The sequence below is a fragment of the Corvus moneduloides genome, chromosome 3 (assembly GCF_009650955.1).
Source record: "Corvus moneduloides isolate bCorMon1 chromosome 3, bCorMon1.pri, whole genome shotgun sequence".
NCBI lineage: Eukaryota > Metazoa > Chordata > Aves > Passeriformes > Corvidae > Corvus > Corvus moneduloides.
Genome location: NC_045478.1, coordinates 109,541,234 through 109,559,383, shown reverse-complemented (window position 1 = coordinate 109,559,383; position 18,150 = coordinate 109,541,234). Strand labels below are relative to the sequence as shown.

At 50.2% G+C, this 18,150-nt stretch overlaps 1 protein-coding gene and 1 long non-coding RNA gene across 2 annotated transcripts; one reads left to right on the top strand and one right to left on the bottom strand.

Moving 5' to 3' along the window:
• Position 1: 1 nt before the first annotated feature.
• Positions 2-1,541, bottom strand: LOC116441873. The gene is made up of 3 exons (XR_004239261.1): positions 1,091-1,541; positions 867-1,016; positions 2-159 (listed from the first exon to the last, which is right to left on the bottom strand). It is a non-coding gene; the product is annotated as an uncharacterized LOC116441873 (long non-coding RNA).
• A 31-nt stretch (positions 1,542-1,572) lies between these two features.
• TTL (tubulin tyrosine ligase) lies at positions 1,573-17,674 on the top strand. The gene is made up of 7 exons (XM_032104249.1): positions 1,573-1,975; positions 5,702-5,780; positions 7,469-7,701; positions 10,804-10,939; positions 11,032-11,301; positions 12,201-12,344; positions 14,584-17,674. Exons 1-7 carry the CDS (start codon positions 1,819-1,821, stop codon positions 14,699-14,701), a joined length of 1,137 nt encoding a protein of 378 aa, XP_031960140.1. The 5' UTR covers positions 1,573-1,818; the 3' UTR covers positions 14,702-17,674.
• Positions 17,675-18,150: the final 476 nt, after the last annotated feature.

Here is an 18,150-nt window from a genome sequence, read left to right as displayed (position 1 = left end):
CTGGGTGGTAATTTATGGTTTATTTTAAACCATAAACTGTAGCTACAAATATTTCTTGTCTTTAGAAAAGGTCCGGACAATTTTCACACTGAAGCTCAAAACCAGCAAAAAGGACATGCAGGAATCCCACTGAGAATGGGTTAACTGCAAGCATTTTCCCTACAGACACAAAGAAGAAAAAAGGTTTTCCATTTAAATCTAGTGTGTATGCAAGAGCTATACTTTAAGGTATAGAAAAAACCAAAATGAAACATAACAACCAAAAACCCAAAAAACCAACCAACCAACAAGAAAAAAAACCCAAACAAACAAACAAAAAGAAACAAAACCAAACAAAACACAAAAAACCCCCAAAAGCAAAAAAAAAACCCAAACCCCAAACACAAAATCCACCTTGCTACAGGAAACTTTGCATGGAATATTGAGCAGTTCATTACTGGACTCCATTCTGCTTACTGGTCTGATACACTGATCTTAACTTTATGGAGTATCTTTGCCTCTTGCACTTAATTACGTAAACAACAGAGATGAACCACCAAATTATCAACTGGAATTCCTATAAATTTGGAATCCTGATAAACAGCACGTGCCCAAATTGGGAAGAGGGAATGGCTTCAGGATCTGAGTCCCAGGTGCTCTGTGATTCCCTGGGCTGTGAGGTGTTTTAAGCTAAACCATGCACAACACCGTGAGGAGAACACACACTGAGGATGCATCTGAAAACAGATGCAGAGGCACATCCAATCCCAGGTCCAAGAGCACCTCCTAGCAAAAACAAGCTGCCTGGAGAATTTTTTTAGCTGCTATAAGAGAGTAGCTATTTTTTAAATTAACTTTTTCCATCCATGAATCACTTAACACCTTACCTTGTGCTGTCAAAAAAAGAAAAGGCAATGTGCAGGTCGTGACCGATCTGTGTTTCCTTCAGCAAAAGGGTCTTTATTTCTTGGAAATATATCATGATTTACAGCAACCAGCTAGAGCATGCAATGCTGATGTCATTACTCATACAGTAACTGTAGGAAAAACAGAACATTAACCAACTCAAAACCTAAGAATTTTCATTACTGATAGGTTTGTTAAGACAAACCTGATTTGTGGTGGGGACGAAATCTGACTTCCAAGTTTTCAATTTATGAGGTATCTTTGGTCTGCTGCAGGTTTGTTTGTGAGGAAGACAGAAGTGATGGTAACAAACAAGACCTTTTCACATCCAGAAAGACCAAATTGGGTTGTAACGTATGAGAAGACAAGAAGTGAAGAGTCAAATGGGTTAGGAAGAAGATCGACTGGCTCAGAGCTGAGCTGCAGCCCCGGGACTCGTGTGCACAGCACCGACACCCACGGCTGGCGGTCCGAGCCCGGCGGCGGCGACCCACGGGGAGGGAGGGTGAGCATCCCCCGCGGGTCTTGAGCACCGGAGGGGAGCGGTGGGGGCAGCACTGCAGGGACCAAGCCTGGGCTGGGGGACAGGGGACACCCCGGCCGGTGCCGCACCGGGGAGCGGCGGCAGGCCCGGCCCGCTGCGGGCGCCCGGCGCGCATGGCCCCGCCCCCGGCGGCTGCACGGCGTAACGGGGCGGAGAGGAGGAGCAGCAGGAATCGGATCAGGATCAGGACCGGGATCAGGAGGGCGGTTCTGGTTCCGGGTCAGTCCCCGCCTGGGCAGGCTGTCGGGCGGTGAGCGGGGGCGGCGGCCCCGGCCATGCGGAGCCGGGCCGGGCGGCGGCGGCCGCGCAGGGCCCTGCCTGGGCTGCGGCGGGGCCCCATGAGCAGCCGGGGGTAGGGCGGGGAGCCCCTTCCCCCCTGCCCCGCCACCATGTACACCTTCGTGGTGCGGGACGAGGGCAGCAGCGTGTACACCGAGGTGAGCCGGCTGCTGCTGGCCAGCGGGCAGTGGCGGCGCCTCCGCAGGGACAACCCCCGCTTCAACCTGATGCTGGGCGAGAGGAACCGGCTCCCCTTCGGCAGGCTCGGTAAGGGTCCTCCCCGCGCCCGCCCCCGCCGGCAGCAGGGCCCGGCTTCTCCCTGGTCCTCTTCGGTCTGTGGCTGCCACTGTGCCCTGCCGTCCCCGGTGTCCCCCGCCGCGGGTCGCCGCAGCCTTCCGCCACCGCTGTGGGCACGGGCGGGGCGCGCCCCGGCAAAGCCCCCGCGGTTCGGGAGGCGGTGCCCGCCAGCCCCGCTCGCCGCCCTGCCGCTGTCCCCGCGGCTCCCTGTCCCCGGGACTCCCCGACCCGCGGCTCCTTGGCACTGCGGCTCGGCGGCCACCCCGGCCTCCGGCGCCCGAACAAAGCTCAGGCACTGCGGGATCTCTGTGCAGCCGCCTCCTGACGCCCGGCAGGGCTCTCTGCGGGCCCTGCTGACGGCAGCCAGGCCTCGAAGGATCCCCTTCCCCAGCTCCCGGAGAGTGATTTCACCCCCAAAACACCCCCGCCCAGCTTGAGGCCTGAGCTGTGGTGCAGCAGTGGGAGGGGCGGGGATGGGAAAGGGGCACCCGGAGACCCCCATGTGACAAGTTTCAGACCTCAGGATCCCGGCCCCTCGTCCGGGTGGAGCCCCTGCTTCCCGGAGTGCCTTCCTTGCCCTGCGGCAGTGCCCTTGGGGCTGTTTGCACCACTGCAGGGGGCTTCCGACAAACAGCGTGCGCTTGTGGGGTCGCGGTGGTTCCAGTGTCATTCCCTGCCGGGTGCTGGGCAGGGACACTGCGGTGCTGAGCTTATGTGTTATGGGGGTGTTTCTGCTGTTTGACACAGGAGGCAGAACAGGACTGAGCCGGGCACGCTCAAACCTTCACTCCAGAGCTGAGACTGGTGGGGATGTGCCTCTGCAGGGCTTGGTGAGGGTGATGGCACTAGTCCCTGCCTGGAGCAAGGTGTGGGTAATTCCAGAGGCCCTGTGTATGTAGGGCCCCATACACCCCCTGCCCTACCACCTTTTCCCCTGCTACCTGGCCCCCACTGTCGCCCTGCCAACACGCAGGGTTCTGGGAGCTGCCCTGTGCAGGTTTGTCCCACGGCACAGCCTGTCCCATGGCACAGCCACCCTGGCCCTCTGCCCCGCTGGATGGTGCAGAGCCCAGGAGCAGAGAGGGAGAGTGCCCACAAGCAGGGGGAGCTGAGCCAGGCCCTGGCAGTGTTGCAGGGTGTGGTGGGGAGCAGGGATGCACTGTCATCTCGGTCCTGGTTTCTTTCTTTCTGGGGTGATTTTGCAGCACTGCTTCTGGCTGGAGAAACATCAGAACAGGCCGAGCCCCCTCACTCCAGCAGCTCTGGTGCAGGATGGTTTTGCAGCCCCTTTCTTGCAGCAGAGACTCATCTCTGGCTGCTCTTTCAGATTTGCAAGTCACCAGCTCTAGCACCTCTCTCTTGTCTCCTCCACATTTGTGAGTGGAAAGTCCCCATCACATGGCAATGCCATCTGGTCACCTCCCAGCACTGGGGTGTCTGCAGCAGGCAGGGAAGCGCCAGGAGAGGCTCAGGCAGTGAGGATGCTCACATGGGCTGGCAGCAGGCGCAGCAGGCAGACCTGTGCTTTAACATGCCCAGCATGCAGGACCTGTGAGCATCAGGCCTCACTGCAGAACGAGTGCAGTTCTTTGATGAACATGCACAGCACATCCAGCCATGGTGGTCTTGTGGCCATCTCTAACTAACCCATTCTCCAAAAGTGTCCTGGGGTGATAGAAGGGCTTCACTGAGCCTTTCAGCATGTGTTGCCATGGGATGCCCAAAAACTTAAACCATTTCTCAGAGCCAAGACACATCTATAACCTGTGGAGAAGGGGCCATGCTTTGGCTCTGGCTTCTTTAAACCATCCTCCGATTGCAGGAACTGGTTGCCTGAAATCAGTAGATTCAGACCAAAAATAACATGGTTATTTTGGTACATTTTCCAAAAAGCTGTATCTTCTCTGGTTCGTCTTCCTGAGCAACTGTTGCATCAAAGCTGGCTTGGTTTTCCTAAGGGCTCTACTCAGTGGAAGCAGACATTAATTCGGGGAACTGTAGGGATTTGCATTACTTAGGGCCTAAGCTGGATCACGGAGAGAAGTGGGGACTCTCAGCATGCACCACTGTCTCTGCCTAGCTGCAGGGACCTCTGTAGCTCTCACTGATAACCTAATTCCTGGGGGATTGCACCCTTAAAATGTGTCTGGGTCCAGAAGAAAAGCAGTTTGTGCTGAGGGGATGGAAAGGAGGAAGAGGCTGCAGAGGCCTCATGTAGCAGGGGGTGCTGGACTCTATGCTGTGCTGGCCAGGAGAAGATTGCCACTTTGGTCAGTGCCTTGGCAGCTTTTTAATCCCACTAAATGCATGGCACAGACCTCACAACATGCCCCAGAAGTTTCCCTTCCTGCCTCGTGCTCCCTGTTTGCTGGCCACCCGACTCTACATTGCAGCCCACTGCTCCGTGGTGATGCTCAGGAAACCAGTGAGGATGTGTCTCCCTAGGATAAACTGGAAACAGAAGAAAATATGAGGGGTTTTATTATTTTCTTTTCAGAAAAAAAAAACCAAAAAACCTGGCCATGCTGGCTGCACATTGAAGTGCCTGAAGTTACAGATCTTTTCTGCAGGATGGTTTTCAGCTATCTTGTATTTAAAGATCTGTGAATAAAAGTGACCCAGGTCAGGGAAGTGACTTTCAGGCTGAAAATAGATATTCACTCTCTGTGATCTTGCAGCTGCCTGGTATTTAAGGTGATGTTTCCTCCAGGCCTTTTATCCCAGGCAAGCACCAAGGAGGATAAGTAAAACTCTGAATCCTTTTTCAGGATTCTGGTCCCTCCCAGAGAGCTTCCAGCTGAGCACAAGTGTTTCTGTAGTGTGAAAAGGTGAAGGCAGGAAGACTGTGGTGTGAAGTCCAGTGTTGGTAAGGAGGTACCCATCTGTTTAGCACTCTTTGTGGCACTGCTGAGGCCACAGTGGGATACTGGGGCCAGTTTGGGACTTCCCAGTGCAAGAAAGGCTTAAACACCCTGGAGTGACTATAGCAGGGGCCATCAGGATAGTCAAGGGGACACAGGTTGGCAGCCAAGCACTGGGACAAGGACTTAGAGAAGCAGTAGGATCTCCATCTTTAGAGATACTCAGACTTTGACTGAACAAGAGGTTGGACCAGAGATTCCCAGAGGTTCCTTCCCACCCCAGGTGTCCAATGGGTCTTGTTGCAAACTGCTAGAAAGAAGCAAGACTCCAAGTCTTTCAAGGTTTCCCAGTGTTTTGTGATACCAGGTCCAAGAGGGAATCTTGCTGTACGTGACAAAGAAAAAGAAGCCCTTTGCTAAGCTGTGATCTTTGTGTCATGGTGTGTTTCCCTGCATCCTCCACTTGTATTTAAGAGTTACTGAAATCTTGGTTCTTAAAAACTTACACCAGCACTAGTGGTGTTCTTAAAAACTTACACCAGCACCAGAACGCTTCTGGGTGGTGCTGCCAGTTCCCAGTGTGAATTAGGAAAGAATTATTTTCCTTTGCAATATGGATGTGTCAGATTAAAAACAAATGGGTAACTACCTGGCTTTTTGTAACTGAATGAGAGAAACCACAGGAGCCAGTACCAGTTTACAGCCTATTTCTGTAATGCAGGGCAAGGAACAAGCCTCCATTTTTTTTCCCCTACTGCACAGGTCCTTTGTACCAAGCAGCTGTTTTCCCTTTATTCACTGAGGAGTTTGTCTGACCTCTGTTTCCCCTTCTTAGGCCATGAACCTGGACTTGTGCAGCTGGTGAATTACTACAGGGGAGCAGACAAGCTGTGCCGCAAAGCATCTCTGGTGAAGTAAGAAATTCACTGAAATGTTAGATGGGCATGGCAGAAGCTTCTCTTCTAACCCTTGTCGAGTGCTGAACCTGTTTGGAGGGTATTTCACAGAGCAGCTGCCCTGGGAGTGTCCTAGCATGTGCTGCCTTCAGACTCCCGGGCTGGTCTCTAGAGCTGTTTGTGTGCACAAAGGCCTCTCTGTGACTTCAGGGGAAATGCCATTTCCACTGAGTTGTATCTACTTGAAACCACAGAGTGTATTGAATCAGATTGGAGCAAAGTCTAGAGGAAAAAGAAACCCAAACATAGCTGCTCTTTTTCCTTGTAGACATTTAATTAAAACCTTCTCCTTTTATTCTCTATTTCATAGAGAGAAGAGACACTAATGTGCCTTTAGCTAATCAGATTTGTTGGTCAAACAAATGCTTGGAGACATCTCCAGGAAGAGCTCTGGGAGTTATTTCTGCATGACCTGCCATGCCAGGATCTCCTGAGGAAATATGGATGAACTTTCATTGTAAATAACCCTCGTCCCTGTGCAAACTCTGCTCCCACTAGAATATCTTCATGTCAGAGCTCTTGGTCTCCTTCAGCAATTTGATTGCCCATTAGAGTCTGTGCTGCCTCTCACTGATGCAGTCCTGCAGACAGCATGTGCTGATCCAAGGCCTCTCCTCCCGCTGCAAAGAGCCTCTTCCCAATTGCTTTCCTGGCCGTGGTGATGGTGTTTGTCAGAAAGTGGAGGAGTATTTTTAAACAAGCACTTACAGAGCTCCTCAGCTGGATTTCTCTTTAGCCTGTTACCTAGAGTGCTAAAAGCACTTGCACACCTGTTTTTATACCCTGCAGCTTGGCTGACCTTTCTAACTGAAGGGTCAACCGCGCATCAAGCTACTTAGGAACCCAGAGGACAACAAATGACATTCCCCAGAGCTCCCAGAGTGTCACTGACTCACTGCCACCTCAGCAGAGAGGCACAAATGCACAGAAAGAGTCGGCACCTCATGAACTCTACTTCTGGCCTTAAGCAAAGCACGGGCATTTGGAGAGGCAGGCAGCTCCCTTGGCTCTGAAAGAAAACAGGCCTGCGCTCTGCTAACAGGAATTTGCTGGCATCTCCACACATTACTGGTAGGAGAGATGTGCCAGAGGGATCCCAGACACCTTGGGATGTGAAACATGTAGCTGTTTGTGGGTTCCCAGTGGTCTTCATACACAACTGGGACATTCCCAGTGGGAATGGGATCAAGGGCTAAGCACCAGCACAGAGCATTACTGCTCTGGCTTTCCTTTTGCCAGTCATGATCACAGCATCCTTCCTGCCCCGAGCCGTGTCAGCAAACACCCCTCCTCAATTCCCTTGTGCAGAGATGATGCAGGGAATGCACCACAAGCTCTAGTTGCATGAAAACGTCTCAGCTGTTAGTTTCATGATATCCATGCTATCAAAAAAATATTCAATGAAAGTATGCAGGTTCTGGTTCAAAGAGTAGTGCTTCGCTGTGGGCTGGGGTTGCCGTGATGTCTTTAGGGAAACCCTAATTTCAGGGGTCTAAGGAAAATAGGATAGTTTAGCACAGACTATCTGTAAGCTGCCATTCATCATTGAGCAAAAGAGCCCAGTTAATGATGATCTTTCCTTATTAAACAATCCCCGTGCAGGTGGGGACACTCTGGAGATTAACAGCCTCTCTCTCTTTACCCAGGCTAATCAAGACAAGCCCTGAGCTATCGGAGTCCTGCACGTGGTTCCCTGAGTCATATGTGATTTACCCAACAAACTTGAAGACCCCCGTGGCTCCAGCACAGAATGGAATTCACCATCTCATAAACAACTCGAGGACGGATGAGCGAGAAGTGTTCCTGGCAGCTTACAACAGGCGGCGGGAAGGCAAAGAAGGCAACGTGTGGATCGCCAAGTCTTCAGCTGGTGCCAAAGGTTCATTCTCCAGCATCAGGAGCTATTTCTCTTTATTCCTCATTCTTTACATGATCCATAGAGTCCCAGGGTTTGGCTGAGCCAAGCTGGTCTGTCTGTAAAGGGCTTCATCCGCCAACTGCATGCCAGTCAAGCCAGCACGGGGTTCCCGACAAGCAGTGTGGTGTGCACGTGCTACCTAGAACATGCATGGCAGTGAAAGGGCCTGCACTCCTCTACACATGCACCTCAAAATGTGGGAAAGTGCTGCAGGAAGAAGGCAGCAGGGACCAGTAAGTGAGGGGAATGTGGAGAGCAGGTTAGAGGGAGCAGAACAGGATATAAGGAGGCGGTCAACAGGCAGGACAGCAACCTTCAAGGGCAAGGAGCCCAACTCCCCATGCTGCAGCTAAGCTTGCCTTCTCCTGGGTGGAAATCCTGCTTGTCTTTCAACCAGACTCAGATGCCTTGTGCCAGTGGCCTGCCCATGGTCACACCGAGAGACTGGCTGAGCAGCCACGAGCTCAGTGCATCAAAATTGCAGCCAAACCTCAGGGGAGTGTACCAGAGCAAAGACCAGCGATGCAGTGTCTGTCTGTCCATTTAATCTGAATAGGACAATAGATACCCAAGTGGTAATATCTTCTTCCTTGTTCCAGGATCATTCCATCACTCACTTTACAGAAGTAATGAGCTATGAGATAGCTGGACACAGCTATAGAGGCAGTGCTTTGATAACTGTGTGCTCTCTGTCAGTTACGGTGTTACCATGGGCACATTATGAGAATGGTGGTATTTAAAAACTTACCTTGCCATGTGTGCAGCAGAGCCCAGCCTGAGGAAGGACCTGGTCTTTTCAAAGGGAACAAGTCCACATGTATTACTCATATTTGCAGAGTCACTTTGGATACAGTCTTGCAAAAAGAGAATGTGAAAGCCAGAACTGGTTGCAGGGAGGCTGTGCGATAAAACTGTCCTTCACACTGGCTTCTCTCTCTGTTCTGCTCTCTTGGCTGAGTCACCAAGAAGTATTGGAAGAGTATTTTCATCAGGAACAAAGGACAGATGAGTCCTTTTGTTATGCCAGTTTGGGAATGTGTTTCTGTGTGGTAAACTGGCAAAAAACCCATCTGGGCATTTGAAAAGGCAGTTGCTGTGGTCTGCTCCAGGCTGAGGAGGTTCAGACTCTTCAGATACTTTATGCAAGTGTGATCTCATCTTTTCTGCACTAAAGCAGAGTGGCCTTTTGTATTCATCAGTGTGCTGCTGCAAATTGAAGTGGAAAGCAGAGTCTCATGGTAATATCTTCTAGAGGGAAGTTTTACATGTCTGGGGATTACTTCTGATGAAGAAAGCTTGTTGGTGCTAATTACCAAGAAATATACAGCTCAGGCACAGCCCCTGTCTTGGGACAGGTCTAAGAGAGGCTTGGTTATCCATCAGTAACAGGAAATTTAAAGGTTTTGGATGCCCTGACTCAAACGTTTTAAGAGTTTGCAACTGTGGCTGGAGGTTTTGGTGTTTTCTTTGAGAGCAGGGACAGCTGCCCCACATAAGCTGTTTTGCTGCCTCACTGGGTTGCTGCCTGGGTGCCCAGTTAGACTGACCCTCCCCTTGGTTTGCCATCTGTCCAGTGTGGAATTGGTGCCTGCTGATCTCCCCACTACAGAGGCTTTACTGCCTTAGGGATGTTGTTTCCCTCCTTCCCCCAGGACAAAGCCTGAAGCTGTGCCAGTGCAAGGTTCTGCCTTGCTCCGCTCTGATCAGGAGACTAAAAAATCTTGCCCCCTGCATAGAGCATGGGTGAGAAAAAGACCTTGAGGACAGACTTCCTGTCAGTGGAGGCTACTGGGATGAATGGGAGGTCAGTAGGGCTAGAAAGCTGAGCAGAGAATGGAGCAGTGGGAGTTCCTCCAGGGCCGTGCTGGCAGCGACCTTCAGAAGTCATAGCTAGGAGCATTTTTCATGGGATGGTCCTGTCAAACTCTGCCTGTGCTCCAAACCTCTATTATCCCTTCAGTTCCCACTCGAAGAGTGGGGTTTTTTTGCACAGTCTTTTCTCAAAAACATTCAGCACAAAATTAAGACTTAAGTCATCAAGTTTGGTCCAAAAAGTTAACGAGTGCCTCAACAAGGCGCATAATGCCAGAGGAGTGTTTGATAACTCTACCTGAGCTGGCTTATCCCTCCTGGCACCATGCCATTCCTTTATGAAATCCCAGAAGGAAAATGGTCTCTCTTCAGTGCTCTGCAACAGAATTTTCCTATTGGGACTCTTGCGAGAAATGAACAGTGACAGCTTCAGCCAAAATGTGGGAGTATTTAAAAGGCGCAGTTCATTTTTTTAATGAAGAGCTTCCACAGCAGGATCACTGACTACATGGATGAACAATTTAAAATAGTACTTTTCCTTATTCAGCAATGATTTTAATAATAACATAAATGAACTCAGTGAGCAGGGCAACACTGCACAAGTGTGCATGTGTGACTGCCTCTGGCAGCCAGAGAAGCCAGACAGGGAAAGAAAGTCTTGAGTCTAGGTTAAAAAAACCCACAAACTTTCCTCCCCAGATAAAAAAGAAAGGCAAGAATCTTTACAGAAAATGTGCCAACCCCCCTGTTCTCTATAAACTGCTGAAAACCATGGAAAAACAAAACCAAATTCATCAAGTGCCACATAAAAACACCACCACACTTTCCTACTCCTGCCAAGCTAGATAGGAAGAAAAAAAAGACATAAAAGAAAACAAAATGCCCTCAAACCAAGCAGCTGCCTCACTGCTTGCCCAGGTCTCTGTCTGCTGTGCATCTCCTCACACCTCAGCAGCCACCCCCCTACAGATGTGCCCTGGGCAGGCTGTGCCATATCAGATCCCCTTGATTCCCATTTGCATTAGGCCTGGTTTCTGGGGAGCCAAAGAGCCGTGGCATGGTAAGAAAGAGATGCCTCCACAGATTCGTTCCCACAGAGTGAATGTGACATTGCTTAGGCCAGCCCTGGGGCCATAGGCTCTTGCATGTTGCTTTTTGGGCTGATGAGCCACAGTCCACTTGGGGCCTGAAAAACTCCAACAAAGGTGGAAGGATCCTCTACATAATTTTGTCTTCAACTTTCTGTGCCAGGGGAAGGGATCCTGATTTCTTCGGAGGCTGCAGAGCTCCTGGACTTCATCGATGAGCAGGGACAAGTGCATGTGATTCAGAAATACCTGGAGAATCCTCTACTTTTAGAGCCAGGGCATCGCAAGTTTGACATCAGGTAACCCTTTCTGCCTTTGCAATACCAGGTTTCTTTTTATTGCTGTTTCTTTTTGAGCCACTGAGACTAGAGTTTGTTCTCCTGTCCCCCAGGAGCTGGGTTCTCGTGGATCATCAATATAATATCTACCTCTACAGAGAGGGTGTCCTGCGGACCTCTTCCGAACCGTATAACAGTGCTAATTTCCAGGACAAAACCTGCCACTTGACCAATCACTGCATTCAGAAGGAATATTCCAAAAACTACGGGCGGTATGAGGAAGGGAATGAAATGTTCTTCGAGGAGTTCAACCAGTATCTGATGGATGCCCTGAACACAACTCTTGAGAATAGCATCTTACTGCAAATCAAACACATAATAAGGTAGCCAGCTGCCTGCTGCCAAGGAGAACATAACCCTTCAGGGACAGGGATTGTGTGTGGACACAGCTGGGGAAGCAGGCAGACCAAGAAGGGAAGGGTTTCAATTGCATAAATTTAAGATAAGGCCATAAATACGCCCATGTCACTGCTCAATGAAAAGGCACCTCCGTGAGTGCAGTTGCCCCAATGGTATGTGTCCATGTCTCTGTGTTTTGCCAGCTGTGGCTGGAGAAGGATGGAATGAAAAGGGAAGAGAGCAGGTCAAAAGACAGGGCTGGGAGAGGTTGAGATTAAAAAAAGGGGCTACAGGGGAAGTAAAGCTGGACCCAAGTCTGGACTCTGGATGCTTCTTCGCCCACCATCAGCAAGCAGCAGCACATGGCTTTTGCCTAGGTCATCTTACTCAGTCCACACGGAGCCAGTTCCCTCCTGGGCATAGAAAGTGCCTGGAGAGAGGTCTTGGTGCTGCAGAGATTCCAGGTCTTGACAAAGCAGTCCTTCCTGAAGGAACTTGCTTTGCAAGTACCCCATTGCTGTTGATTGCACTAAAAAGACATGGCATAACCTTTGAGGGACTTGGAGGCAAATGAGCATGCAGTGGCAATTCCCTGGGGACCTGCTGCAGCCCTCTGTGGCATTGCATATCGTGTTTTTCAGCTTGCCTGACCCAGTAGTGAGGGAGGATGCTGCTCTCCAGCTCTTTGTGAGTAAACTCAGGGGTGTCCCCACGTGGATTTACGTGGGCATGGGATCTCACTTGCACAGACCTGGTTACCATGGCGTGTGTTGGACATAACTTGTAATTTGGGGCAGTTCCAGGGCAGCCCCCTGTCACTTAACTGTGCAATGCACGTGTCCACAGCAGCCTTAACCCTGAGTTTCTGCTTTTCCCTTCACAGAAGCTGCCTTATGTGTATAGAGCCTGCAATCAGCACGAAGCATCTTCACTACCAGAGCTTCCAGCTCTTTGGCTTCGACTTCATGGTGGATGAGGAGCTGAAGGTCTGGCTAATAGAAGTCAACGGGGCCCCAGCATGTGCCCAGTGAGTAAATCAGCTTCTGGAATACCCTTGTGATGCTACCATTCACATGTGTCACCCAAAATGTGGCTATGTCCCAGCTCCAAGTGAAAAAGGTGAAAGAAAGTGAACGGCAAGGGAGTTTTTCAGGCTAACACTGGACACTGCTCCAAGTGCCAGTTTGGGTTCTTTGCTCCTGTCTCAGTGTTTGGTATCCCCCAGCTTCTTTCCCACATGAGATGGGGCACTAACCTGGGTTTTTAACAAATGGGTTTGAATACAACTTGGGTCATTTTTATTACTCTTGGGTTGAAGTTATGTTTGCAGATTCAATGCTTTGGGAGTCAGATTGTTTCTCAGTCTCTCCTGTGGAGCCACTGGTGGCTGCTCTTTGTATGAACACGTGTTAAATGAGTAGGTAGCATTAAGGGCAGCAGCTGGAAGTGAGTGACTAAATTTGCAGGCAGTAGGACCCCAGTGCCCACTGTGGATGCTGCAGATGTTACCAAATCTCTGAAAACTGGAATAAAGACTCCTTAACACCAATTTAGTGTTAAGAAGGGCATCATTTATTCAGGTCACACGAGGGATAACTCCTGACTTTATGTGCTCACGTGATTTTACAAGTGGGTTGCTTATATACAGTCACTACATACGTATTACAATTTGCCCATTACCAAAAAACCCTCCCCAGGTTCCCAGATTCAGTCCTTGTTTTGGCTGTGCCTGCATTCCTGAGCCAGATGTCTTCTTATCTTCCAGCCGTCCTTGGTGGAAAAGCAGATTTTGCATGCTTTGTTTCTCTGCTAAGAGTTCGGAGGCACAGTAAAAATTGAATTAACCCTTTTGGTATCGCAGAGATTGGATTATAGCTTCTTCCAGCAGCCACAGGGAAGCTGGAACAGCCAAACAGCCCTGGCCATGAACATCTCTGTGTAGGCACACTGGGAGGTGCTGTATTACATGATTGAGACGACTGCAGGAGACCAGACATTTTTGCTAAGTGAGCATCTGTATCATATTAAAAAAAAACCCAGCGAAACAGAACAGGCCATACACCACTGCATTAGAATTTGATCAGATTAGATTTGATTAAATTAGATTAAATCATCACTAGCAGGAGACAAAAAATGCAGGTCAAATCTACCAGGCAGCCTGTTCAGCAGCCTTTTCAGGGCTACAGCTTGGGGAGCTTTCTGTGTCCAGGATGCCCTGTTCACAGTGTGCATCAGGGTGCAATACTGCCTTGCACCTCCCTGTGTTGCTGTATGGGTAGAATTTGGCTGTTCCTGGATTTGGATTGCAGCAGTGCCCTGTTTGTTTTGTGCCTCTTGGAAGAGCAAGGGCTTTGTTGGGCACTTGGAAGATTGAAAGCAGCTGAGGTAGATTTTGGCTATTTGTGACTTCTCCTGTTCAGGGTTACTCTAATTTATAGCACTCGTATCACACAGCTTCCATTTAAAGAGGGAAAAAAAATGGCTGCTGAAAGCAGTAACATTCCCAGGAGCTGAAAAAACACCTTACTGTCACATAGCCCCAGTGCCATGGAGTAAAAGACATTGTTAATCCTGGGAAAAACACCTGTGGTACTAAATATGTCCCAGATGCCAGCGCATTCAGGGAGGTTACACGTGTATTTCCTCCAGCAGAAAATGAAGCTGTTGTTAACTCATCTCAAACACTTTGTCTCTCTTCTCCCTAATCCTGCTGTGCACGAGCTGTGCCATGGTGAAACACATCCCACATGTCTGAGGGTCCTGTGAAGCCCCTGTGCCTGGTCACAAGCTGATGTGTACAGCTGCACCCCAGCACATTTCGTCAAACCAGGAATGCATCAGAGCAGCCCCTCTGGGGCACATTCCCTTGTGAACAGGGTCTGGTGCAGTAAATCCTAACTCCCTGAGTTGGAAGACTGGTACAGGGAGCCCTGAGATGTTTTCTGCCCCTGTGCATCTTGTGGAGACTCAAGTCTGGGGCCTGAGGGTGTGGAGCCTGACCTGACTGTAAACATAGATAATGGGTTTTGTGGTCCTTTGTGAATATTGGGAATTATCACCATGGAAAAAGAAGATAGTTTTTGGTGTAAACAGGGAGGAGGTGGAATAGATACTGCTCTCCTCCTGTTTGCCACCCTGAAACTCCTTGTAATGGGAATAGGATCTTGTAGATCCTGCTGGGAAAATGCATTCCTACATAAAAATTGGCCAGGGGTCTGCTGGTTTGTCCTGCCTGGGTATCTGATTCTCTCTCTCTCATCTCTTAGGAAGCTGTATGCAGAGCTCTGCCAAGGAATTGTGGATGTAGCCATCTCCAGCGTTTTCCCCCTCAATGACACTGGGCAGAAGATGAGCCAGTCATCATCGATCTTCATCAAGCTGTGATGACAACACAACTGCCACTGCTGTGAACAGGGACAGACTGCACCCCCCGGGTCAGCACAGTTTGGTGGCTTATCTCAGTAACATGCCAAAAAGTGATAGAGACAGGCTTCATATTTTCTGGGAGACCACAGGGAAAAACAACAAAACAGGCATCCTCACAGAGCTGCGATGAGCCAGAGCTGCTCAGATAACTCTGCCTGCATTCACCAAAATCCACTTTAGAAACAGCTCCTGTGACTTTGATACCTGAAACAAATCTCTCTGGGAGAACAACAAAACAACCTTAATATGAAACCCCAGCAGGGATACTGTAATGCTGGATTAGCTCCTCCTTTTCTATAGAGATAACATTGGGTTTTTTAAGGGAATCGAGTGAAGAGAACGATGGAGTTGTCCTCCTCCCGCTGTGTTTATTCTTTCCTCACCTACTGCATCATTAGTGCCTTAGCTTGGCTCCAAATAGGTGACTCCTTTCCTTTGTTCCTGCTCTGTTACATAGAAAGGAGCAAGCTCTCTGGCATCGCAGGGTGCCTAAAACCGGGAACACCAAGAAGTCAGTTTCCTTAGGTTATTTTCCAAGTTGGTGGGCTGAACGCCCAGGCAGTGGCTGGCAAAAGGGTGCTGAACTGCAGGTGGTGAATTAACCCAAGCAAGGAAGGTGATTTTCTTTATTTATAGCTATCCCTTTTCGTATTGAGATTTGAATCAATGTCTGTCCCAGTCTGAGGCAGTTGGATTCTGCTTAAAAGAGGTAGAGACACCCCCTCGGAGCTCACCGGCAGGCTGTAGGATTTCCAGCATCACTTTGTGCTGAGTGTTTCAAGTAGCAGAAACCTGATCCCAGTTTCTTCTGAGGCACTGCAGTGAATTTAGGCTCTTCTCTCAGCTTTCACCTTCATATTTTACTTGAGGCTTGAACCTGAAACCTTTCTACCCAAATCCCATTTGATCCAGCCAATTTTACTCTCCTCCGTCTGACAAATACTGCAATCTTCTGCACTGAACACAGTCCACAACTTGATCTTAGCTAGGGGGAAGGTGGGTGAGGTTTTGTAGACCAGGAGAGAGATTCCTGTTTGCCACACATCTGGGAAATCAGGTGCTTTGGGGGGAAGGAGAGGTTAAATTCCTTGAGGTCTCTGAATTTCAGAGCTAACATCTGCTGCAAGTATAACCTAAATCCCTGTCATGTTTCCTACCTTGTGAAGTGTATCTGAATTTCCAGTGTGAGCCCAGCACATCCCTCTGGCAGGGAGAGATGGTCATGGAAAGAAACTGGTTCCTGTTCCCTGTAACTCACAAACAAGAAGACATTGTGGAGATTACAAGCTGCCTGTATGTAATGGGAAGTGAATTAAGCAATGGAATTTCTGCCTTCCTCAGAAGAACCTAGCACTTTGGCGTACTCACCTCTGCTTGTGATGGAGGTTTCAGAGTTCTTCATGCAGCAAACAATCCTAACAGGAAGGACTGGGTGATAAGCAGGGAGAAGGGTGTGGGGGGAAGGACTGGTTGTGTTTTCTAACCTTATGATAGCACAGAGGTGTCAGAATTTCACTGCAGTCCAGGTAAAGTGTGGTGGTAACACACCAAGGTAAAATGTGGGCTGTTTAGAGTTGTTACTCAGCTTGCAAAGTTCATCACATCTCTCCACTGACATTTTCATTTTAGCTTAGGTGAGCTTAAAAACCGCACCTTTTTTGCCCAGCAGTGGGAAGATCTCAGAGCAATTGCTCTCATCCAGGATGTGTCTGAGATCACAGCTGGGCTCTCATAAGCTCCGAGGCAGACAAGAACAGAAGATTTTCCCCATCACAGTGAACTGAGAAACGCTCGTTTTCTGGGGTGCTAGACCCATCCTTCTCCTCAAAAGGGAAATTTAGATAATGCTTGGTGGTAGAGCCACAACCACAGACGATGCAGCTATTCATACCCTGCCTTTCCAGCTGGGCTTGGGGGAGGTAGTGTTTCAGGGACACTTTAATCCTCTGCTGAATTTTTCAGGAATAAGCAACATCCTCTGGAGGAAAATGTGTAATTTCCACCTTCTCTCAAAGTGCCCCTCAAAGTAAAGCACAGAAGGTAAATGATAAAGGACAGAGAGCACGGTGCCTAAAGTTTTGCCCAAAATATTAGCTATGAGGTGGAGTAGAGGATGTGTGTGTGGCTGAGGCCTGGGCATTGCAGCCATGGGTGCACCTTGCAAGTGATGCTCACAAGCCCCTGTGAGACTTTTGGTTGTTTCTTTTTTTAGGAATATACAACAATAAATGTTTTCTAGTTTATTTCAGCTAAAAGGTCAATAGAAAAGGTCTTACTCTCTTTCCTGAGCTTTCACCCAGGATACTGCTGGGTTTCCAGAAGACACCTACCATATTGCAGAATGTCTCTAGTCTTAGTTGTATCCCTTCATGTCATCCATGAAGAATTTCTGGCCCAGGTGTTCTGGCTGCGTTGTCCAGCAGGGTCTGGTCCCACTGGACTCTGGGTTTCAGGTAACTCCCACGTGGCTTGTTCCATACAAGTTAGTCATGTTGTGCTTCTGCTGAAATCTGGTGGCTGCCCACAGTCCATGGAGAATGCCGGAGAAGTCTTAAGAAAGGCTCAAACCCTGGTTTCATCCAGGTGACTGTGACCAGTGCCCTTCAGGACTGCTTGCATGTCCCTGCTCCCAGCATTTCTTGTTCTACACGGGCAGCTCTCTCCCAGGAGAGCAACTCTGTGCCGTTCATAACCATGCTCCATGACAGCGTCTGCTGTGGCAGCCCTTGGGAAACCCTGGTGTTGGGAGGATGTGGGGTGCACGGGGCACTGGCCGGCTGGCTGCCTGTCGGGCTCGGGGTCGTGTGCCTAGCTGCTCTCACGTCAGCATGTGCATGTGGGGCTGCCGAATGCCTGAGCTCCCGGCTCTCCGGTGAGCTCACATCTATCCACATCTCTCCTAAACCATCATTAAAACATGCAAACCCCCCAGCCTGTGGTGTTTCCTTGGCGCAGCGGGTCCCTGGGGTGCCAAGTCCCCAGGGAACGCTTCTCGTGGGTGCCTGTGGTGCGTTCCCCCTCTCTCACCGTGCGGGACCCCGGGAATGGCCTCGCCCCCTGGGCTGTCCTGGCACTGGTGGGAGCTGTGGAATAGCGGGGTTGTTCGGGATTCCAGGCGTGCGGAAGTGGCAGAGAGTGATGGGGCTGGGCGGGTGTTCAGGCTCCTGTTCTTGGGGCGCACGTGGCTGGGCGGGGGGAGGGAGGAACACGGGTGACACGGATGCAGAGGGCCACCCGGTGCCGGGAGTGCCCGTCGGGAGGAGCGCAGCTCCGGGGGACAGGGCAGCGGGGTGGCTGCGGGGCGCGGTTCGGGGCGGCGGGGCGCGGTTCGGGGCTGGGGGCGCGGTTCGGGGCTGGAGGCGCGGTTCGGGGCTGCGGGGCGCGGTTCGGGGCTGGAGGCGCGGTTC